Source organism: Hyalella azteca, unplaced genomic scaffold (genome assembly GCF_000764305.2).
Source record: "Hyalella azteca isolate HAZT.00-mixed unplaced genomic scaffold, Hazt_2.0.2 contig11739, whole genome shotgun sequence".
Lineage (NCBI taxonomy): Eukaryota > Metazoa > Arthropoda > Malacostraca > Amphipoda > Hyalellidae > Hyalella > Hyalella azteca.
In genome coordinates, this window is record NW_025941725.1 from 197,187 (window position 1) to 218,469 (window position 21,283).

The window sequence follows — 21,283 nt, forward strand, 5'->3', positions numbered from 1 at the left end:
TCTTGCGCTACTGCTCCCACACGCAATGCTCTTTAATATCGGTACTCAAGTACATAGCACAAATCAAATGATGATATTTGGCGTGTTGTTAATGCTGCTTATGAAAAATCAATTTCAAGTCTCAAATGTGTTTGTCTTTTGTTGATGTGAACATTTTTTTCTTTTCAAATATTTTTGTTTTCAATCCTAAAAACTACTATGGATTCTAAAACGTTTTCCATTCGTCTCCAGGCGTAAATCGATAAGTATTAAAAGTCCAACTTTTCCGTCTTCTAATATGGCCCAAAGAACAAGAAACATCTTTAAATACATTCAAACGAAAAGACAGGAAGTGTAGCGCCCATCTTGACACCCATGCATAACTGCTGCCGGTGACATAGACACCTGTTCGGCCCTCATGATTAACAGCGCAGAACTTAAGCGTTCTCCCCAACTCTTACCACCCACTGGCGGTATTAAAGATCTCCAAATATCTCGGGAAGCTTTTGCCTTAACTGCTTTTAGCGCATTGCATTCATTTAGAATTTTAAACCATTCAATTTGATGTTGTTTAATAATTTATTTCATTATCATGAGTCATTTGGTAATGTTCACGATTTAATGAAAAATATAACTCAGTACTCACTGCAGTGAGTGACAGAGAGCGCATTTTTTCGTCCGTCTGTGACGAGCACATTAGCGCCTTTTGTTCATAAATGAGAAAATGCGCTAAAAAATATAACCCAGGACTCACTGCAGTGAGTAACAGAGAGCGCATTTTCTCGTCGACGAAAACATGAAGTCACGGACGGACAGACGGACGGACAGATGGACATGGCAATCACAATAGTGCATTTTTTCCATATATGAGAAAATGCGGTAAAAAAATATAATTTTCTTTACACTTGCACTTACAGCATTGAGAATATATAAGCGATTCGTCCATCATGGGCCAGCTAGATAAGAAATGTAGCATTGCAACATTATAAATAAAAATATATCCAATGTTAAGAAGGTAACGAATTTAACCGGAATCTTTCAATGTATTGAATAAATAACTCAGTTAATGAATAAATAATTCAGTAGTTAAATAAATAATTCAGTTAATAAATAAATAATTCAGTTAGTGAATAAATAATTCAGTTAATGTATAAATAATTCAGTTACGGCCTATAGTAAAATTCCCTCATAGATATTTTTCACACTTCGATACTTTTCTATTTAGGCAATAGGGTCTAGAAAGGATTAGTTTTAATCAGAAGCTCATAATAAACAGGGAAAAGCCTCGGTTTTTCATAAGTTGCCAGATACCGAAACCACTTAAGTAACCACTTAAGCTCCGTAAATGGTTCACTTATTGCGTAACTCTTATTTTATTTTGCAAGAATTATAAACTTAAATGTTTCAAGAACATTGTTTGAATATTTTACAGCGTAAATACTCGCAAGTTCTCTCGAACATTAAAATTCTCTGTAGATTTCGGATAATAGATCGGTAATACGAATGGTTTTTCTTACTTTATATTGCATTTTAAGTTACAATAATTTTTTACTACGTCATTTCCGCTCTATTTCATGTGTATACTATCACTAGTTCATGAACGACATTTTATTAGGAATTTAAAAACAAAAAAAAAAAAACACCCAGAATAGTAACCAATTCTTAAGAATGAAAACGTTTCGGAGTCCAGCTCCATCGTCAGTTCAAAAGCTCAAAACCTATAAGAAAAGCAGAATCAATTACATTCTGCTTTTCTGAATATTCCGGCTGTTATACTTGAATGTTCAGATTCTGAATATTCCGTCTGTTTTCTTTGCTTTTAAATTCCTGATAAACTTGCGATTTAAGCAATCTAGTCATTTTAATACTTATATCCGACATTTTAATCTGTTATATTTCGCCGACTTGTTCTTTTTACAACACTTCTCTTTAACTTCACTTCTTGTCTGTCTGTCTGTCTGCTACAAATCTTGTAATCAAAATTTAATGCACTTCTACTTATCCTATCGATCTGAAATTTTGCCCACTTGTGTAGAGTTGGAGACAATGCAATTAAGTTACAATAATTTTTTACTACGTCATTTCCGCTCTATTTCATGTGTATACTATCACTAGTTCATGAACGACATTTTATTAGGAATTTAAAAGCAAAGAAACAGCCAGAATATTAACCATTTCTTAAGAATGAAAACGTTTTGGAGTCCGGCTCCATCGTCAGTTCAAAAGCTCAAAACCTATAAGAAAAGCTGAATCAATTGCATTCTACTTTTCTGAATATTCCTGCTATTATACTTGAATGTTCAGGTTCTGAATATTGCGTCTGTTTTCTTTACTTTTAAATTACTGATAAACTTGCAATTTAAGCAATCTAGTCATTTTAATACTTATATCCGACATTTTAATCTGTTATATTTCGCCGACTTGTTCTTTTTCTCTTGGTAAATATACATAATCATCTGCCAACCAAACGTAACAACAATTTAAGATCTAAATATTACGATTGACATTATTTGTCATGACAAAGAAATGCCGCTTTAACATTTGTAATTAATAATTAATGTTGTAATTAGTTTATTTTCTTTTCTTGTCTATTTCAATTTAATTTTTTCTCCCTCTTTATTCTTAATTATTTATCAAAATTTATCTGCTACACGCATTTATAAAATTTATCAAAACTAAGCATTCTGTTCATTGCAGTATCGTTAACCACTATAATTAATTTAATTACTGAATATTTAAAAACATTTTTTTCCGTTAATTTATAGTGAGTTGATATTTGTTAGAAAGTTTTATGATTTATAAGACTAGGCGCACAGCGCTAACACCCATATGAACTACCAGAGTTCATTCATACATACGGCACAGAAATAGCAGAGGAGTTTCACAAATCTTTCGAGGAGAATAAGAAATTTTTTTTTTTAATTCCTTTATAACAAAGTTATAACTAAGGCAGGAGAATGTTTAGTGCTTAAATCGAGCCAGAGGAATCATTGCTGAGAACGTCCACACTATCGAAATTATTTACTAAATTCATAAGTCCATTACTAATAAGTTTCAGAAGGCCATTAATGGACCCGTAATTTATCGTATTGCTAAGCCAATAGCACATAATATCTCAGGATTTGAGAAGGTAAATCTCAAGTATTGGGCGACCCTCTTAAGGGTCGCCCAATATAGAGGACTGTGCAGAGTTATCAGAAGACCATAGATAAACCATAAAGATCATTTAAAGGATTACTGAGACAATAGCACATAATATCTCACGTATTGGATCACTAAGTCTCTTAAGGGTAGCCCCAATATGCCTGTGCAGAGTTATCAGAAGGCCATAGATAAACCATAAAGACCATTTAACGGATTGCTAAGACAATAGCACATAATATCTCAGGTATTGGATCACTAAGTCTCTTAAGGGTAGCCCCAATATAGCGGTCTGTGCAGAGTTGGCACCTCTCACCTGGTCTATTGTAGGTCGCATGCCAACGATTCTTTGCCTGCTCTCTCAGCACAACTTTGATCTCTGGCTCTTGTTAGTCACAAAAATCGCCATAGAGTTTGTTAATTAATGGCAAATTAGGTGAGACGATTGCTTCTAATATGTAACGTTTAATTGAGCAGGTGCAAACAAGGAACCATGATGGCTCTTGCTGTATTTTGTGGAAGCATGCTCTAAAATTGCTCTATTGTGTGCCATAATCACCAAAACGTATCTATATAGTAAATTTTCATCGTTTAAAAATTTAAATTCCAACCATATTTCTCAATCGTAAATTGTTAAACTTTTAATGTATGACGTTGATCCTGCCAATCAGTTGATGGGATTTTACCCGTGACAAGATTCCTACAAATGGCATAAATATTAATGGCCATTCGCATATTTTTCTCATCATGAAATGTGCAAGTTTCCAAATCGTGTTGTTTTGCTACAACAGTTTTAACGCATCTGAACTTTTTAAACTATTAGGATTAAAGTATTATCTCCAAAGCTTCACACTTTCCGAATCAATTTATAAGTTGAACGACGGAGAATTATTAGAGGATAAGAATTATATAATTTTATAGTAATGGGTTGAACGGATATATCATTAGAAAAGTAGTAGAATGAGGTGAATAAGTTACGCAGAGTATGAGTAGAGCTGTCGAATAAGTAGATCGGCATGTGTAATGACAGTGCACTTCATCATTATAAGTAATCATTCACAATACAAACTCTTGAAACCAAATAACATTTCGATAAATTATGCTAAAAGTTGAAAGCAGAACTCTCAGATTAGATGCACAATTACGCCTGTTACAAATTTCCAAGTGCATTGCAAATAAGTACATTTTCTATTAGTACTAATATTTCATTGATGTGTTTGATAACCATTAATTATAAAAGAAACTCCAATTTGGCCGATTATGTATAAACTTTACAGTACTTCATACAAACTTGATTCTCTTCTTTATTTACAGGTTATCGATTCTGCTACAAGAAGCTGGATGTGTTGTATCTCGTCCTTTTGACGACGGCTTCGGTAATGGGTTTAATTACTAATAATTATAATAGAATAAATATACATATTTCTGTAGTAAATTTGAATCACGATTTTAGGTACATTTTAATTGTACAGGTTATCGATGCTCCTTTGACATGCAGGAGATACGAGGCACGAACCTGAGAGGACAGCGCCCGGAGACCCGCGCCTGCAGTGTCAGGCGGCGCGTCTTGGCACTAGNTCCCTGCAGCTGACACACTCCCTGCACCCCACATCCCTGTAACTGACACACTCCCTGCACCCCACATCCCTGTAACTGACACACTCCCTGCACCCCACATCCCTGTAACTGACACACTTTCCGGATAATCATCTTTGTAGCTGACACCTTTTGTGTGAACACATGCATGATAGTGACATACATCCCACCCACACATCCCCTCATTCCTCTCTCTTATACACATCTAGATGTGTATAAGAGACAGGTTATAACTAAGGCAGGANCCGTCCGTCTGTCTGTCTGTCCGTCTGTCCGCCCGTCTGTCCGTGACCTCAAGTTTTCGTCGACGAGAAAATGCGCTCTCTGTCACTCACTGCAGTGAGTACTGAGTTATATTTTTTAGCATTATTCAAAATATATTTTATTTACGGACAGCTACCTAAAGCTCTGGTATCAGCCTCGCTAAATCAGCATAAGCAAAATCAAGATAACATTAATTCTCCACAGATACTGGTGCATATAGTACGGGGCATACTTGAATTAAAACGAATTCAGTTATATTTAAACACAGCAAAACCCGGCTTTGCCATCATAGAAAATTTATTTTTTAGTCCCTGTCTGCGGAATACCGTTCTCTAAAATGCCCTGTTGTTCCGAATCCTTTATACGTAAAATTAAATTAGAAAGTCCTTTGTGATAATTTCAAACTAATATAATGTCGATTATAGATATACGCATAGAAATGCATCCAACATTCATAATACAATTTCCATATAACTCCTGCTTCAAATTATGGAGGAAATTATAATTCGTGGTTGATGTACTTTAATCTACAAAATACAAGCAAGAGGAATTTAATTCAAATTCCTCTTTTCTATCTTGTAAAGACGCAATATCTAAACAATGAATATCAAACTTCAAGTTCAGGTAACATCCTGACACGATGTTTGTATCGTGCACAAGGACATACGCGTCCAAGCGGCCCTTGTACATTTGCCGTGACATGATTTTAAAAAACACCTATAAACACATAAACAAACTTTCATAAACATATAATTGTAGAAGTGGACTGGTTAGGAAGAGTATCAGTAAAGAAGTGTCATATTTACAAACAAGTTTCATCGTCACAATAGCAATTCGAACTAAAATAATTCAAAATTCGCTTGTATTTTTAACGCAACCTGATTTGCTTCTTCTAAAGATGTTTTCGCTATCATTACTCAGCAAGTATTCGATGAGGTATCAGCTTGAAAAAATACATAAATATCGATATTAATTTTTAGAAGCAGCTATAGCAATAAACTCATTGCTGTAAACTTATAAGCTGTCACTGCAATCGTATCTTCTCAGAAATAATAATGAACGCTACACGCACATAACAATGATAGTAAATGTTGCTCGCACATAACGATGAAAGTCTGAATGTTGCTTGCACACCACAATGATAGTGAGTGTTGCTTGCACACTACGCTGATAATGAATATTGCTTGCACACTACAATGTTAGCGAATGTTGCATACGTTGAGGTGCTCTGTTTAATACCTAAATGTTGATAGGTTTACGAGGTTACGATGTCGGAAGTATGTATGTTTGGGCATCCAGCCTCTGGACGGGTGCCAGGTGTCGCCTTACGCTGCCTTATTCGGTGACCCGAGGGCGCTATGCTCGCGCCCCTAATGCGACTACGTGTAGAGGATATTATCAAATGTCGCGTATTATTCTACATTCATTTTATTATTGTTATAAATGACGTTGGAGTTCATTGATTAACTTTTATTCGGAGGGAACTTTAATTCTAGGAGTTTCTACAATTGTAAACAGTTTTAGAGGTAATTGGCGATTGTGAGAGTCCCCGTTTGCTCGCGTTGTCATGGGGAAAGAAAATTAATACGCTTTAATGAATAATTTATTTAATTAACAGACATTATCAAGAAATGTCTTATAATACATTGACTATTAAGAAGAGAGGCCACCGTCGTTGCTCGATCAGTGTATCTCCTTGACTGCTGCAGACGCGGCGGTTGAGCCACCTATTTTAGAACACAATATCATCACCTCTTAATATTTTGTTTATATTATATGACCAATAGTTATTTTCATAGTCTTTCGAGTGCTCCTTTATTTCTTCAGAAAATTCATTCATGCCGAACCGTTCATCATAACAATGAAGATTTTTGTTATTAGTCGAATCTATCTCCCTACACCTATGTTCAAACAAGTACTAAAACAATGAAAAGATCTTCCTCTTTTAGGTCGTTCAGTCGATGAGAGTGGTGAGGGCGGCATAGGTATAGGCTAGTCTGGTCTGTGGCAGATTCCATAAATTTCGCAGCCACAAGAAATTGAAACCCGATTTCTACCGAAATATATTATAGCTACAATGATTTAACCATTCTGTTTAAACGTGAAGAAATTACCAACATTCTGTTTAAACGTGAAGAAATGATTGCATGATTATGGGGCAATAACAAGTTCAATTTTATGCGCTGTGGCACTCTTGCGCCAACGTAGTGAACAACCTGTTCAAGGCTTAGTTCTTAATTCTCTTTTCTAATCTTTCATTTAACTATCAACGGCTGTAGAGAGTAATGAATACGCACTTGAAGCAATAAGTAGTTGAATCCACTTTAAGTAAAAGTGGCATCAGACCAGTTAATGCATAGGCTCTAACAAAAGACACGGTTAGATCAGGCTGTAAGATGTCTTTTCTGCAAACCCGAAGGCGCATAATCAATAAAAAAAATACTCCAAGACCCTTATTACCTACAGCATTGCTTTATTTAAAAATATACTTCCGTTATATATATTATATATAAATGAACGTGTATATCGTATAACTATCAGTGTCGTAGAAATGCTTTCAAACGAATGTGACATCAATCATATAAAGCAATAATTGTTCATTAAGGGTAGTGGTTTTACGGACGAAATACAAATATAAATTGAGACAGCTGTACTCTATTTTTATTTTGACGACAATCTAGCATTATGGACTTCCTTGGAGAAAAATCAAAGCTATAATAGAAATAGCTAAAACTTTGCCCCTTCAATCTTACGGCAAGTTACCTATGTGACTATGGTGCCACAAATTTTGCAACGAATAGCCTAATATTGATTTTCCCATCCTCTTCAACCTGAGGTTAAAAGGAATAAATGTTGATGATGGTCCTCGGTCACTTCGTCCTTGGGCCTCGGCAACACCGCAACAGGCCATGAGCCTATTTCTTCAACGCCGACACTTCTATTCTATTCTATGTGTGATTGGATTATTCCGATTTCATTTACCGTACTTGTTAGTTCTTAAGTTGTAGCCTAGTCTGTTGTTAGCTACCTACTTTGAACTTTGAAGAGTTTGACCTCTAGTGACAAAGTGTCAACTTGAACTGATGACTGACTGACCCACTCAAAATTCGCTGAATTTTTTGTGTCTTATCTAATTCTCAAGTCATGATGATTAGATAAGTTTCAAAGTGGATGTGATGTATAAGCAATAATTTAAAAATTAAGCATTTCCAATTCCAATATGTGCAGACAGTGCAGTTACTGCAAGAGCCTATTGAAAAAATTTCTGAGCCACATAGCCTACCTATTTGTATTTGTTATATTGTAAATTGTAAAATAATTAGTTTAGGAGTTAGCTTAGCTATAAATTGTATTTTTTAGCATCAAGCAACTCTTCTCAATTTTATCTATGCACAAATTGGGCAGAAGCCAACAGTGAATTGGACTAAAATGCCAATGAATCTGAGCAATTTCATCCATTTCATAGCTTTTTCAATTAATTTTGTGAGAAATAAGAGGAATTGTCCACAATTTTTGAAAAACACCTGTGAAACAATTACTTTTCCTTATTCCTTATGAAAAATTTTTCTTAATATCCTAAATAGCCTACGTTGAATGCCATATGCATTTCCTAAACATTTTTATGAATTTTACTCTCATTTTATACCAGATTTACAGATTAATGTTTTAGTTAATTTGTTTTTGCAATTGAGAATTGATATGATTCTTAGAATTAATAAATCTGGAATATCAGGCTGAATTTTCCAAAAAATATGTTTTAAACCAAGCATTTGAATTTTTTTCAATGTGCAGGTAAAAAAATTATTTTCTTGTATTTTTACTGAAAAATTTGGTAAAGGATCATAGGTGTAGGTAAAACTAGCAAAGTTTACGGGCATTTTTAGCGCATTTTCTCATTTATGGAAAAATTCACTATTGTGTTTGCCATGTCCGTCTGTCTTGTCTGTCTGTCCGTCCATCTGTCCGTGACCTAAAGTTTTCATCAACGAGAAAATGCGCTCTCTGTCACTCACTGCAGGGAGTACTGAGTTATATTTTTTATCTAATTTACCAGTGACAGAGAAGCTTCTGCCCAACCTCAATTTGCCAGTTTGGTTAGAATGATTATGATAGTTGACTATTTGCAAGTAAATATCATTTGGATTTAGGATATAAGATTTAGTTATTAAAATGTTAATTAAATCTGTACATATTGACTTATGAGTCATTTTTTACAGTGGTCAAACTGGAAAATCAGGCTTATGGTGGAATTTTACAAGATGGTTGGTCATTTAGATTCATCAGGATGGCCAAGGCACTCCAGCGCTGCACGCTCCGATACAAGCTGCGCACTTGTTCCGCTCCAATAGCAATGGGAGGAGCATGCGGCCACTGCTGACATCACATTCATATTGGAGTGCTCGCTCCCCCTGCTCCTATTGTAGCAGGTTGAGCATGCTGCCACTGCTGACGGCCTGCTAGTATTGGAGCGCACAGCCGTCCGACTCCTATTGTAGTGAACCCACTCCTATTTTTGACAACCATGCACCACAATTACATTGCTACATGGTCATTTTAAAGACATTTAGAATGCAACCATGATTGAACTCAAGCTATCTACAAATCAGACAGAAGTGCCAAATGCATTGTTGCGGTCTGGTCAACAGGGGTTCACAAAAGCTATGTGAAGATTAGCTCAATCACCCTAAGATACAATATCTAGCTAAGCCTACCTCCAACCCTGAGAACAAATTTGGGACAATGAAACACAGGTCATTCCCGAACAACACTATAGGTACTTAAGCTAAAAACAAAACCAAGAGCCATTGGTACAGGATAATCCTGAGGGCACCAAATATTGTTCACAGGATAAACTAAGCAACCACCGTCCAGAGGAAAATCCCTCAGGGGTGACTGCAGTATTCCATTCAAGAGCCGAATTTAACAATATGGTCCAACTTTGCAGTAAACAATAATTTTAAACTGAACATCCTAACCTGTGACACAAGGGAATCAATATTACAGTAAGATAAGCAATAGCTTAGAAGTCTTGGTTGGCATGGAGACAAATAAAGGTCCTGGAAAGGAGAGCACAATAAGAAATGGCAGTGATTCCTAAACAGTAGACTAGAACAGTAAGAGCACTCTTTACCTGGTCCACGTATCACCCTGATGTATAGCACTAAGGCAGTGTAGCTGCATCACTCTCATAGACACCACAGACACACCCAAGCACTCCCCCTCATAACAGCACCCCAGGTACTCACCAGTCTGGTAGAAAGGTTCCACAGGAGGTTACTGACCACAGGTGATACTGTACTGGGTAGCAGGAGCCAGGAACCTCAAGAGAGGCAAGGACTGTCAGGACACCCACTATGTCTCCAAGTGAGTTGAAGAAACCTAGACATTAGCAATAGGACAAGAAACAAGGGTTACATTGGCTAAATAATAATACTGATTAATGCTATTATTCAACTTGGTCACAAGACTAATCTATCAATAAGGTTCATTAACTAATGGCAAGAAAGTCTCTGGCTAAACAAGCATATTAAAACAGAGCCTTGATTGAATATGATTACTGACTAGTGAAATACAGAAAACAAGCACCAATATCAATGTCTCATCCTAGTCCGCAATACCGGAATTGAAGGTGAAAGTTGCTAATAATGGGCACACATAAATGAGTCATCTACTAACACTATCTGCCAATAATTAAATCACTACAATCACATCACTTGTTGGTCACACAACTGGTTAACTAAATCACTGGTGGTCTGAAAGTCAAAGCCCCATTGCACTTAAAAGATTCAACATCAGGGCAGATATTCCTAGTAACTTGCAAATATTGGTTTAAAACCAGTATATCCCAACGAAATGGCTAAAGACTTGCTCATGAACAGGACTAATATGCAGCTAGCTCAGTTAGTTAAGTAATGATAACAAAGCCTAGGTTGACATTTAAACAATGAGCTTCAGCAAGGTGATCTTCAAGGAGCTGCAGTTTGGAAGATGAGAAGACTCAGGACAGGAAGGTCAGGACTGGGCAAGTCTGGGTTCCAGGTCTCCTCAACAGCGTGCCAGCTGGGTCCCACACCGACTGCTCCTATCAAGTTAACAAAATAATGGGACTAGAGTCTATGGTCTTTAAGGGCAGTTAAAGGGGATGTGTACCTCAAATCAGGAGTATTTTGGTTTGGATTAAAACAAGCAATAATGCATAAATCAGCAACAACACAGGACAAATGTCCACACAGCATAGCAAGACAAGGAAAGAAAGTACAGTATGGCAAGGCAAACACTTGATAAGAGATCTAATAGTTGTAATGATTCAAATTCAATGTTAAAGCAATCAGGTAAGTGAATAAAGCAATTCAAAACAGGTACAAGGTGACATTAAACAGGTAACAAAGTAATAAGCAAGCTTTATTGCAGTAAATTAAGTGCATGTGATTGAAAAGGAAAGGTATATTATTATTCTTGAGTTGATCAAGTCTTAGCAACTCACCCTTAGGGAGCAGCTACGTTGCTCAGCAAGTGGGAATGGGTTGATAATGACTTCCAGGGTTAATGATCTTCAGGCAATGGGTGCAAACAAGGATCACTAAGCGTGATAATGGGTGTGCTTACTAAACTTAATCGAGACTCTTAATAGTGCATGCTACACTTCAAACATGATGATAGGGCAGAAGCACTTGAACTTTTCAGACATTGCATGAAGTTGCATGCTCTAACTAGTGAATTATTGATGGGGAACAACAACACCTGAAACAAATACAAGGGAAGGAAACATTCATTAATAATAACAGTCACAAAAGCCCTAAATTAAATGGAAAGAGCAAACCATATTAAGAAACATAACCTAAAGTAAGCAATACACCAAAGTGCCAGGAATGAAAAGTAAGAACCTAATAATCTAAGATTAAGCAAGAGGAGCAATATGCTCCTCTTCAGCATGTAGGTGTAGAACAATTTCACTGGTTCTAAAGTAAATGAACAATTTATGCCTAAAATTTTCTAATGTCAGACTGAGCTCTGAATATTTGCTATATTTGTGAAATATTCATCATGTTGTTACAGTTCAGAGTATGAAGACTGGAACAGGCAGGGAAGAAAATCTTTGCTCTGCAATTAAAGCCTTGAAGCCACAGGGCTTTGAATGTAGTAATTAAAGCCATTTATTGGGCCATAAGATTTCTACTTAGGTACAACCTATCTAATTGATTACAAAATTGCTTGACAAAGCAAGAGATTTCAAGTTCAATTTAAAGATGTCACTTTGGAGGTGTGTGATTTTTGTAAAAAGTATGAAATTTCTAATCCTGGACTGGAGCAGTGAATTGCAGGTTGGATCTCATTTACCTGCAACAGTTCTGGTCAAATTTATGAGGAGGTTGGGCAATTAGGCACAACAAAATTGGAGCCATGAGTTGCATGTCTGAGATTGTAACAAGCTGTAAATATTCTGAAATAAAAAATATTATAATTTTCAGAATCAGCAACAGTTCTAATGGCCTAATCAATGTTGCCACTGCATTACTAGGTACACTAACATACTATTAAAGGATCATTTTACCCTCATTTTATGAAAAATTCTGCTGCACGTTTCAATTTGGGCAACAGCTAACATAGACTTGATATTCTACTCTTATATTCTAAGTCAAGTTTCAGCCGTGGTCGAGAGCGGACGCTCGTGTTTTGCGGTCCCAGATTTTCAACTTTTAACTTTAACTGTGCCGTTTTCGGAACTCTTTTTGCATTTTTTTATGACCCGTGTCAGTGAATGACTGAATTACTTTAAGATGAGACTAAACACGTAACTGCAGCACAACTCAAGTAGACACTATATTTAAAGAGCTCAGCAGCTAATTAGTTCCTATCTAATTACTTAAAGAACTCCCCCACCCGCCCCCCTTTCATGAAATGGCGTGAAATCATAAATCAACGTACAGATATGGCAGGGGTACCGTTGGATAGGGCAGAATGTCAGCTTTAAAATGAGTATAAAAACCGAAAAAGTAAAAATTTTCGATTTTAGGGTAGACGCTCCCCTTAACTCTTAGATTTTTGTTGTGATGTATTGAAAGTTGCACATGAATTGAACTTGTGTCTAAATGTTACAGTTAGAATTTTCTTCGTCAATTTGGTAGATTTGAATGAACTAACTACTTTTTATTTTATAACTGAAGGCCTGATTATTATGTTTCTATTTTTTGTTGCAGGTTTTCATAAACTTCTTCCTATCAAACTTGGCAGACATGGCCAAAATGCAGGCTTATGAATTACGAGCAAGATCTGTGAAGGAGCTCATTGACTCTGAAAAAGCATACATTGGTCAGCTAAGGACAATCACAAAGGTATGAAGGTAGACTTATTTCAATGGCCCATATGTTGCCTAACTTAATATATGCCACCTGTCAATAAGAAAGGTAAATACAGGTACGATATGTATGGTACCATACAACAAAGACCACAGATGAATTTCATGTTTCAATGGTTAAGAGATGTTATTGCTCTTAAATATTAATTATCAATTACTAAAGTGTATCCTATCAATTGAAAACTGGATTCATGTGGTGAAAAAGTCATGGCATGTGTCATGTTTACACAATATTAGAATAATAAATATTACATCTTTATTGTTGATTACTGGTATTAATTAGGGTACCTATAATTTTTCCCTGAAATCAATGTTTTTAGGAATATTTGCAAGAATCTAAAATTTCAAGACTAAAGAAATCTAAGGTGTCTGACATTAATTACCACACATATGTGCAAAAAAGCTTAACCTTGCATTTCCCACTATCCCAAGTCACTATTTCCAATCTCAAACTAAAACAATGTTGATAAGAGAAGGACCCATTAAAGTCCACATTTAAGAAACAATCCTCATTGTCCTCCTTTTATCATGCTTGAAAGAAATAAGAATTAAAACGTTTTTAGTCTCTAGTAAATTGATTGAGTGGAATGCATACATGTGCTGTGACAGGCTTCAAACAAACTTATAGACACACTGACTGCCTAAAAGATACAATAGGTTAGATATACTGCCACGCATGGTGACGAAAAAGTATTTATTTCACTCTATAGGTATTACGGTACTAGAAAAAATATTGAAATACCTTGGTTTCAGTGAATGCTGAGTTATTCTTGAAAAATATGACTTATTATTATGAAAGTTTTTATTTACATTTCCATAAGTAGGTATTATATTTACAAGGCATTTTATAACCTATCACAATTATTTATGCCTTTTTTCATTAGTTTTTTGCAGAACCATGTTCTTCAGAAGGATTCCTAACTGCTGCAGATCATTCAAAAGTTTTTGGAGAGTTGCCTGTTTTACTGCAACTCAATCTGGAGCTCCTATCAGAACTCACTACTGGTATTGAGAATGAATCTATTTCTGACTTGCCTTCTATTGAAAACTTGTCTTCTAATCAGGAAGCAGCTTCTTCTCAAATGCCAGACCTTTCTTGTTACCTGAAAGTGAATGTTGGTGAGGCTTTCAAGAAAATTGCACCTTTCCTGAAGACTTATGCATCATATGCTTCCAAGTATGAAGCAGCTCTAAACATTGTTCAGGTTGGTTTTATAGTTTATTTTCAATAAGTTAGTTGTTTTTTCCATTTTCATGCTTGCAATTTTACAAAATGTTTCTAAATATGGTCAGTATTTAGGACATACAAATATGTTATTCACTTAGAACAATTACTTACTTGTTCTTACATTCCAGGAACAAGAGAGGTCAAATGCTAAGTTGAAGTCCTTCCTGCGCAACACTGAGACACGTCCTGAGGTACAGTGTCGTCTTGTGTCACTGCTCATTGCACCTGTACAGAGACTACCCCGGTACAAGCTTCTCTTGTCTGAAATATTACGACACACGCCTCCTGGTCATCCTTTCAAGCAGGCATTGGAAAGTGTGTTTATTATTATTATATAAAAAATAGTTCTGTGATAAGATTTTAGCACTAGTGTTAAGCAATACTGAATTTTGCATGTGACTGATTTGAGAATGAAATGGATCAATAAAATGAATGAGCATATACATATAATGTTTGAAAAATGATGCAAATTTAAAATATTCAATGTTTATTAAATAAGATCGACAAGTTAAATTTTTTTAGCAAACTTATTAGCCACTCTGCTACTGCAGATGGGCTTCCAACCCTCCAGCTGTAGGATAATTGATCTAATGCACACTATCAAACTAATGAGTAATGTACCCTCAAAGTTTGGTTGAACCAAGCTCCACAACACTGTCTTCATAGAATAATAACAATAATAATTGTGCAACTCTTGCTTGCAGATAGTCTAGGTCTGGTGGTCGCGGCTGCCTGCCGCGTTGACGAGTGTGTTGGAGAGGGACATCAGCTACTGCAGCTCGTGGTGTTGCAAAAGGCTTTACAGAGTCGGAAACCTCGCATTATAGCGCCGGGCCGTGCTTTACTGAAATCTGGTCTCCTTTATAAGGTACACTATAACTTAGAATGTCCATCCATCACGTAGAAATATCCAGTAATATAGGTACTCTTTCTCTATTCTAAAGATGACTCATGCTGCAACAATACATGGCCTTTTTTTAAGGAAAGTGTTGTTCTGATTATGAAATTCTGGCTGCAGCTCAAGCAAGAATGAGTTATATGAAATTAAGATTAGTAGGTGTAAACTTCAATATGATTTATTGATAATTTCGTTCTATTTAACTGGAATAATGCACTCATGTTTGAAATAAGTTAAAATTCGTTAACTAAATCTATACTTCATGTCGTTAACTAAATCATACTTCACTAAATCTATACTTCTTCTTCAACAATTTATTACAGCAATGTCTATTTAATTGGATCATCGTGCTCACAGGCCAATCGTTCAGACAAAGGCTCTGTGGCAAGACTGATCTTCCTTTTCACTGACATTCTTATGTACACAAAAGTGCCGTCCAAACCCCTACAAACTTCTGACAACCCTCTCGATGATCCGTAAGTTATTGGGTTTACTGGCATGTGGAAAATATTTAATTAAAGACTATGCCGATATTCCTATTTGCCTTATTTATCCATTATGCAGGCTGAATCTTGGTATGTTTTGTTAGAATTTTTTGGTTGTTTTTATCCAGTTTTAACTTTCTATGCAACGCGTTTTATTTCTTGAACATTGTTTAATATTTATAAGTCCATATGATGTATTGTAAGAAATGAGAGTTTCTAGTTCTAGGTAGTTTCTTTTAGGCATGCCTCTTTTCCAGACTAATTAGAATTAAAGGTTTATTGCTGACTGACTAAATCTTTGCTTGTTAATTTTTTGTCCGTTCATTTTTTAGATACGGCATCTCTAACGTGCTGAGCTACAGACCAGGCACACTGACATGCTGCTGCGTTCTCCCTCTTCGCCACTGCAGCGTCAAACCTATGTTGTCTGACACTGATAGTACGCCTGTCTTCAGGGTACGTAGATCATTCTATGTTGTCTGACACTGATAGTACGCCTGTCTTCAGGGTACACTGATAGTATGCCTGTCTTCAGGGTACGTAGATCATTCTATGTTGTCTGACACTGATAGTACGCCTGTTTCAGGGTATGTTGATCATTCTGTGTTGTCTGACACTGATAGTACCCCTGTCTTCAGGGTACATAGATCCTTCTATGTTGTCTGACACTGATAGTACACCTTTCTTCAGGGTACGTAGATCATTCTATGTTGTCTGACACTGATAGTACGCCTGTTCCAGGGTATGTAGATCATTCTGTGTTGTTTGACACTTCAAACCATGGCCTGACAGAATGCAGTGTTATTGGCTGTTCCTTATTCCAGCTTGTGTGCAACATTGACGAGAAATTTTTCAGTTTTTTGTTCAGGGGTCTATTCAAGCTTATTTTATAAGACGGTGACCCGACACTCTACAAAAAACATTTTAACGTAATTTCCGTGCTTCTGGAGAATGGCAAAACGCTGACGTGACATTTTCTAAGAATTTAAAAGCAAAGAATAGTCCACAAAAATTCACATCTTTCTAGAAAACGTTTCGGAGACCAGCTCCATCATCAGTTCGTAGACATTTTTCTGTGATGTTTTTCTTATTTTCCTGATCTATTTCAGCTTGTGTGTCAGAACGAAGACCTGACCTTGTACAGCAAACGTGGCAAGGCGGAAGGAGAGGCTTGGATCAGAGCTCTGAAGGAAGCTATCAGCGCCGCGGTCGCCAACAGACGCACCCTCAGGAAAGACTCCAGCGCCAAACGGCCCCTGCGACGAGCTCAGCTCAGGCGCGGGGAAGCTCTCACCGAAACCGACACTTCTCTGCAACAGCTCAATGTCAGATCCGTGTTGCTTCTTTTGGATTTATACTATTTTTTACATTTTCATTTGTAGATACTTTGAAATTACCTGTATCACTTCAAGGACAAAAGTGTAGCTTGTCATGGAAATTATTAGAAAGAGAATTTAATGGCTGAAATCATACTCTGTTGAACAAAGTCGGTTTTATGAATCAATTTATGAGTGAAAAGTCTCGAAAATGTAATGTAATAGGATCTGTTGCCTACGAAAAAGACAGGTTTAAGGAAATATCTTGCAAATGGCGTATTTTTAATTATTTATTACTATTTGATTTTGCTGAGGTAGATGATTTTGATTTTTCAATTATTCGAATTCAATTCTACAAATTTTTAAATGTGTCGATTGTCAATGCTTGTCTGATAAAATTTTATATACCTATACATTTTTGTGGAATTTACCTTGAAAGATCTTAAGTTTTCCGATAAATTCGCTCTATCATTGTTCCCATCTTATAATTGGAATACGTCTCATATGTCATATCTTGTGTTGGAAATGCTTCGTATTTTGTGTGGTTGTATTCAGTCTTAGCTATCAGGCTGCAAAATGTTTAAAAACCTTCCAACTCATGGCTTTCTTTTCAGGCCAGTTCTCCCTTAAATCGTCTGACGGCTACGATGCGAACAGTTCCAACGTCCCTCCCATCTGACCCGCCGTCAACACCTTCAGAATCATCATTTTCTCTTTCAGGCGCCTCTTTTAGAACCGTTTCTCCATCTCCTCGATCCCTCATGAGCTGGTTAACACCTAGTAAACGAAATAGTGGCGATCCCGACCAGTCAAGTTTATCATACGAAACTAATGCAGCCAACGCCACACATAAATACTCGGGTCATTCAAATCACCCGTCTCCGACCAGTGATACTAGCACGAGGTCAGATGTCCGTTCAAAGTACAGCAGCATCCGGTCTCTTGACGCTATCGGAGCAAAATTTTCATTGTTGAAGAAAAGTACTTTCAAGTCTAGATTGGTCAATGCCGATCAGCCAGAAAACTTAAGTTCTCCCAGCAAGCAGAATGTTGATCTCTCACAATTAAATTCCCGTCACAGTGCCCGAAAATATTCTGGAACGGAAGCTCACTGTGTTTCGTCTGTAGGGGCGGCAAGTGTTCGAGATTGCGAGGAAAGTCCAGTAAAAATACGTGTTTTGGAAGGGAGCCCGTACAAACTCATCACTCGACAAACTGACCCATACCACAGCAAATGGAACAGCGGTGAGATCGGCGTGACTTCTCCAACAGCAATTAAAGAAGAGCAGAAAACTTTATCATTGTCTCAAGTAGTAAAACCTAAATTAATCAATCCGTTGCCTTTGAAAGAGAATGTTATTCCTTCAATGAAACGCACGCAGAGTCCTGCTTATTGTGTACAGCCCCTTAACGGTTATGATTTCATAAATCGTGACAATATATTAACTGAGAGCAACAGTGCAGTAACAGCTGTTGCGAGCAACTTTCAGAAAAAGAGGAACCTGAGACGACGCTCAAAGTCTTGCTCACCTACTCGCGGATTTGCCAAATCATCTTTCAGGGAGAACTCTACTTCTAATATTTATGTGACCTCGCCGCACCGTTTAGCTCGGCCAACGAGGAGTGATCACACACCTTATGCTCGACCAACATCGGCTACCTGCAGGTAAGGAATGTCTAAGGTTACACGTTTGATTTCTCTAATGCCTACAAAATTTTTACTTCCCGTCGTTGCAAACAATGTGAAGTTGATAGCCTTTTAAAAGCGATTTCCTTGCCCATACCTAATTTACCAAAATAATTATCCCACTATAAATAAAAACAGTGTTGAAAGATGTTTGTAAGATGGCTAAAATATTATATTACTAATTACGAGCTATGTAATGCAAGATAATTACATTAGTTTAATTCGCTTATAGAAAATTGCGTAACTCGGTTTAAACTCTGCCACGACGTAAACCATATATATACACAGTACTCTGAGGAGCTTACGTATGTCTTTTCATAGTGCCTCGTCGTCAATTGTGTTTTCACCTATTTGCATTTATTTTTTCCGCTTAATGCTTACAGAGGGACTTATTGAATTCAGGCCAAGTAGATTAGACAATTTACGTACTACGTACTTATACTAGTAGTACCATGCTGATTCTAGCTCTAATTTCTGGAACGCTCAGCTTAAGTTTTTAGTCCCCTGTTATTTCTTATATACTTCTTGTAGTTATTAAATTGCTGATTGTAGCTCTAATTTTTTTAGAAGGTTCAGCTTATGTTCTCACTACCCCCTGATTTTTCAGATCGCCTTCCTCCATCATCGACTTTCCTGATGTGATCTACGAGACGCCCTGGGGCCCCGACTTCGAAGGAGTGGCTAATAAACCGCCTTCAAATTTCGAGGAATCCTGGAGGAGGGAGAAATTGTTTGGAAAGAAAAGGCCTCTTGGAGACTTGTTGCACATTACTAAATAGAGAATCAATTCTTTATCTTCCTTTATTGCTTTCCAGAATGTTGTATTCTTCCTATTGTAACGTTTTTCTCGGTATTTTGCAGTACATTAGCTTAATGAAGTTACATTTAGTTACCTTAGTTACGTTGAGTTAATTTTTGGACTGCCAATTCTCTTGTAAACTTGGCTATTATATGTCGGAAGTTGGGCTCTATAAGTACTATTAAAGATGATACAATTTCCTATTTGTACGGAATTAGTTATGGTCAATGTCTCGTGGTCGTATACAAGTAAACCTCTTTTAATGGGACTGAAGCCTTTCACTTCCAAAAGCCCACGACATTTCAACATCCATGGCTTCATAAACTGTGACAAATTACAAGTTCACAGCAACATGTATCCATTCACTGGACAGCTTCATTTCTTTTATTTATGTGATGGTTTGCTTTAGTTCTTGTTTTGGTTTAGAATCGTACCGAAGGAATAGGTGAAGCAAATGACCAGCAGCTCCGAAGTTGCCGTTACTTCATACAAAGATTAGTGGACAATATTTTGCTGTTTATAACCGCTGAAACTCATCAGCTTTGTTTAAATAGAAGAAAACCAGTATTGATTCAAATACCCTGAATTTTTAAAAATCCCATTTTGACTTTAAATCTCTCTTCATTTCAATCTTTCTGTCTCGATCTACTAAGGTTGTAGTTATTAAACTTTTTACAATGCGTCATCAATTTTTAAACTTATTTTTCTTCTTCTTCTTTTACTTTGACTGATTTTTTCTCCCTGATTAGTCAATTTACCAAACGTTTTCATATTCGTTGTATACTTTTAAGTGTTAAGGTTTGTTCGATGAATTCTATGCAAAATTTATAATTACCTTCTCATTATAATGGATCTGATGTCTACCTCGGTAATCTCTCGATAGATCTGACTGCAACCTAAGATAACGTAACTCGGTATATAAGATTAGAAATTAGAGACGTGTTCCGTAATGGAGATATTTTGACGACGATGCAATTTTTAATGATAAGAGTATGTATTTAGAATTCATTTTTATGCTTAAACAGGTTTACAAAGTTCTTCCTTTATTCTTTAAGTTTGTTAGATTGCGTCATGGTTTACAAAGCTGTATTTGTATACTGATCAGTTTCACTTATCAAATCAAATGATTTCTGAAATTTATAGAACATTTGTTTTGTTGGGATTGAACCTTGAATGCTTAATATTTTTTAAATCATCATAACTAGGATGATTTTAAGGTTTCATCCGTAAGCATATTTTTCGAAATATCTTGTCATCGACAATTAATCTTCTGAATTATGGAAAACTGGTAGATAAATATTGGGCTTCATCGGAACGGATTATTTTTCAACGTAATGTATTGATATGAAATGTGTAAGAACTCCTAAGAATTGTAGGCTTATATTATTAGAGTTTGCTTATGTCGAACACAGGTAGTGTGTTTTCATTCGTTTCTCACGCATGACTCTGTAAATCCACAAATTTTCAAAATACAGCCTTCAAGGTAACTTTTTACTAAGTATCTGCGTTACATTTTTTATTGCCACACGAGGCG

The 21,283-nt window shown here is 36.4% G+C and overlaps 1 protein-coding gene across 1 annotated transcript; it reads left to right on the forward strand.

The window, feature by feature from the left end:
* The first annotated feature begins 7,598 nt into the window (after positions 1-7,598).
* Positions 7,599-21,248, forward strand: LOC108676900 (rho guanine nucleotide exchange factor TIAM2). Its single transcript, XM_018165056.2, has 10 exons — positions 7,599-7,734; positions 13,179-13,313; positions 14,221-14,541; positions 14,693-14,879; positions 15,269-15,432; positions 15,820-15,938; positions 16,280-16,403; positions 17,057-17,272; positions 17,878-18,929; positions 19,558-21,248. Exons 2-10 carry the CDS (start codon positions 13,215-13,217, stop codon positions 19,727-19,729), a joined length of 2,454 nt encoding a protein of 817 aa, XP_018020545.1. The 5' UTR covers positions 7,599-7,734; positions 13,179-13,214; the 3' UTR covers positions 19,730-21,248.
* Positions 21,249-21,283: the final 35 nt, after the last annotated feature.

What these genes read in the sequence shown, in the direction of transcription:
- LOC108676900 (XM_018165056.2), top strand. Translation starts at nt 13,215, where the DNA reads ATGGCCAAAATGCAGGCTTATGAATTACGAGCAAGATCTGTGAAGGAG. An exon ending in TTTCAAGCAGGCATTGGAAA is followed by an intron (nt 14,880 to 15,268) that starts GTGTGTTTATTA and finishes TCTTGCTTGCAG; the next exon opens with ATAGTCTAGGTCTGGTGGTC. An exon ending in AATCTGGTCTCCTTTATAAG is followed by an intron (nt 15,433 to 15,819) that starts GTACACTATAAC and finishes TCGTGCTCACAG; the next exon opens with GCCAATCGTTCAGACAAAGG.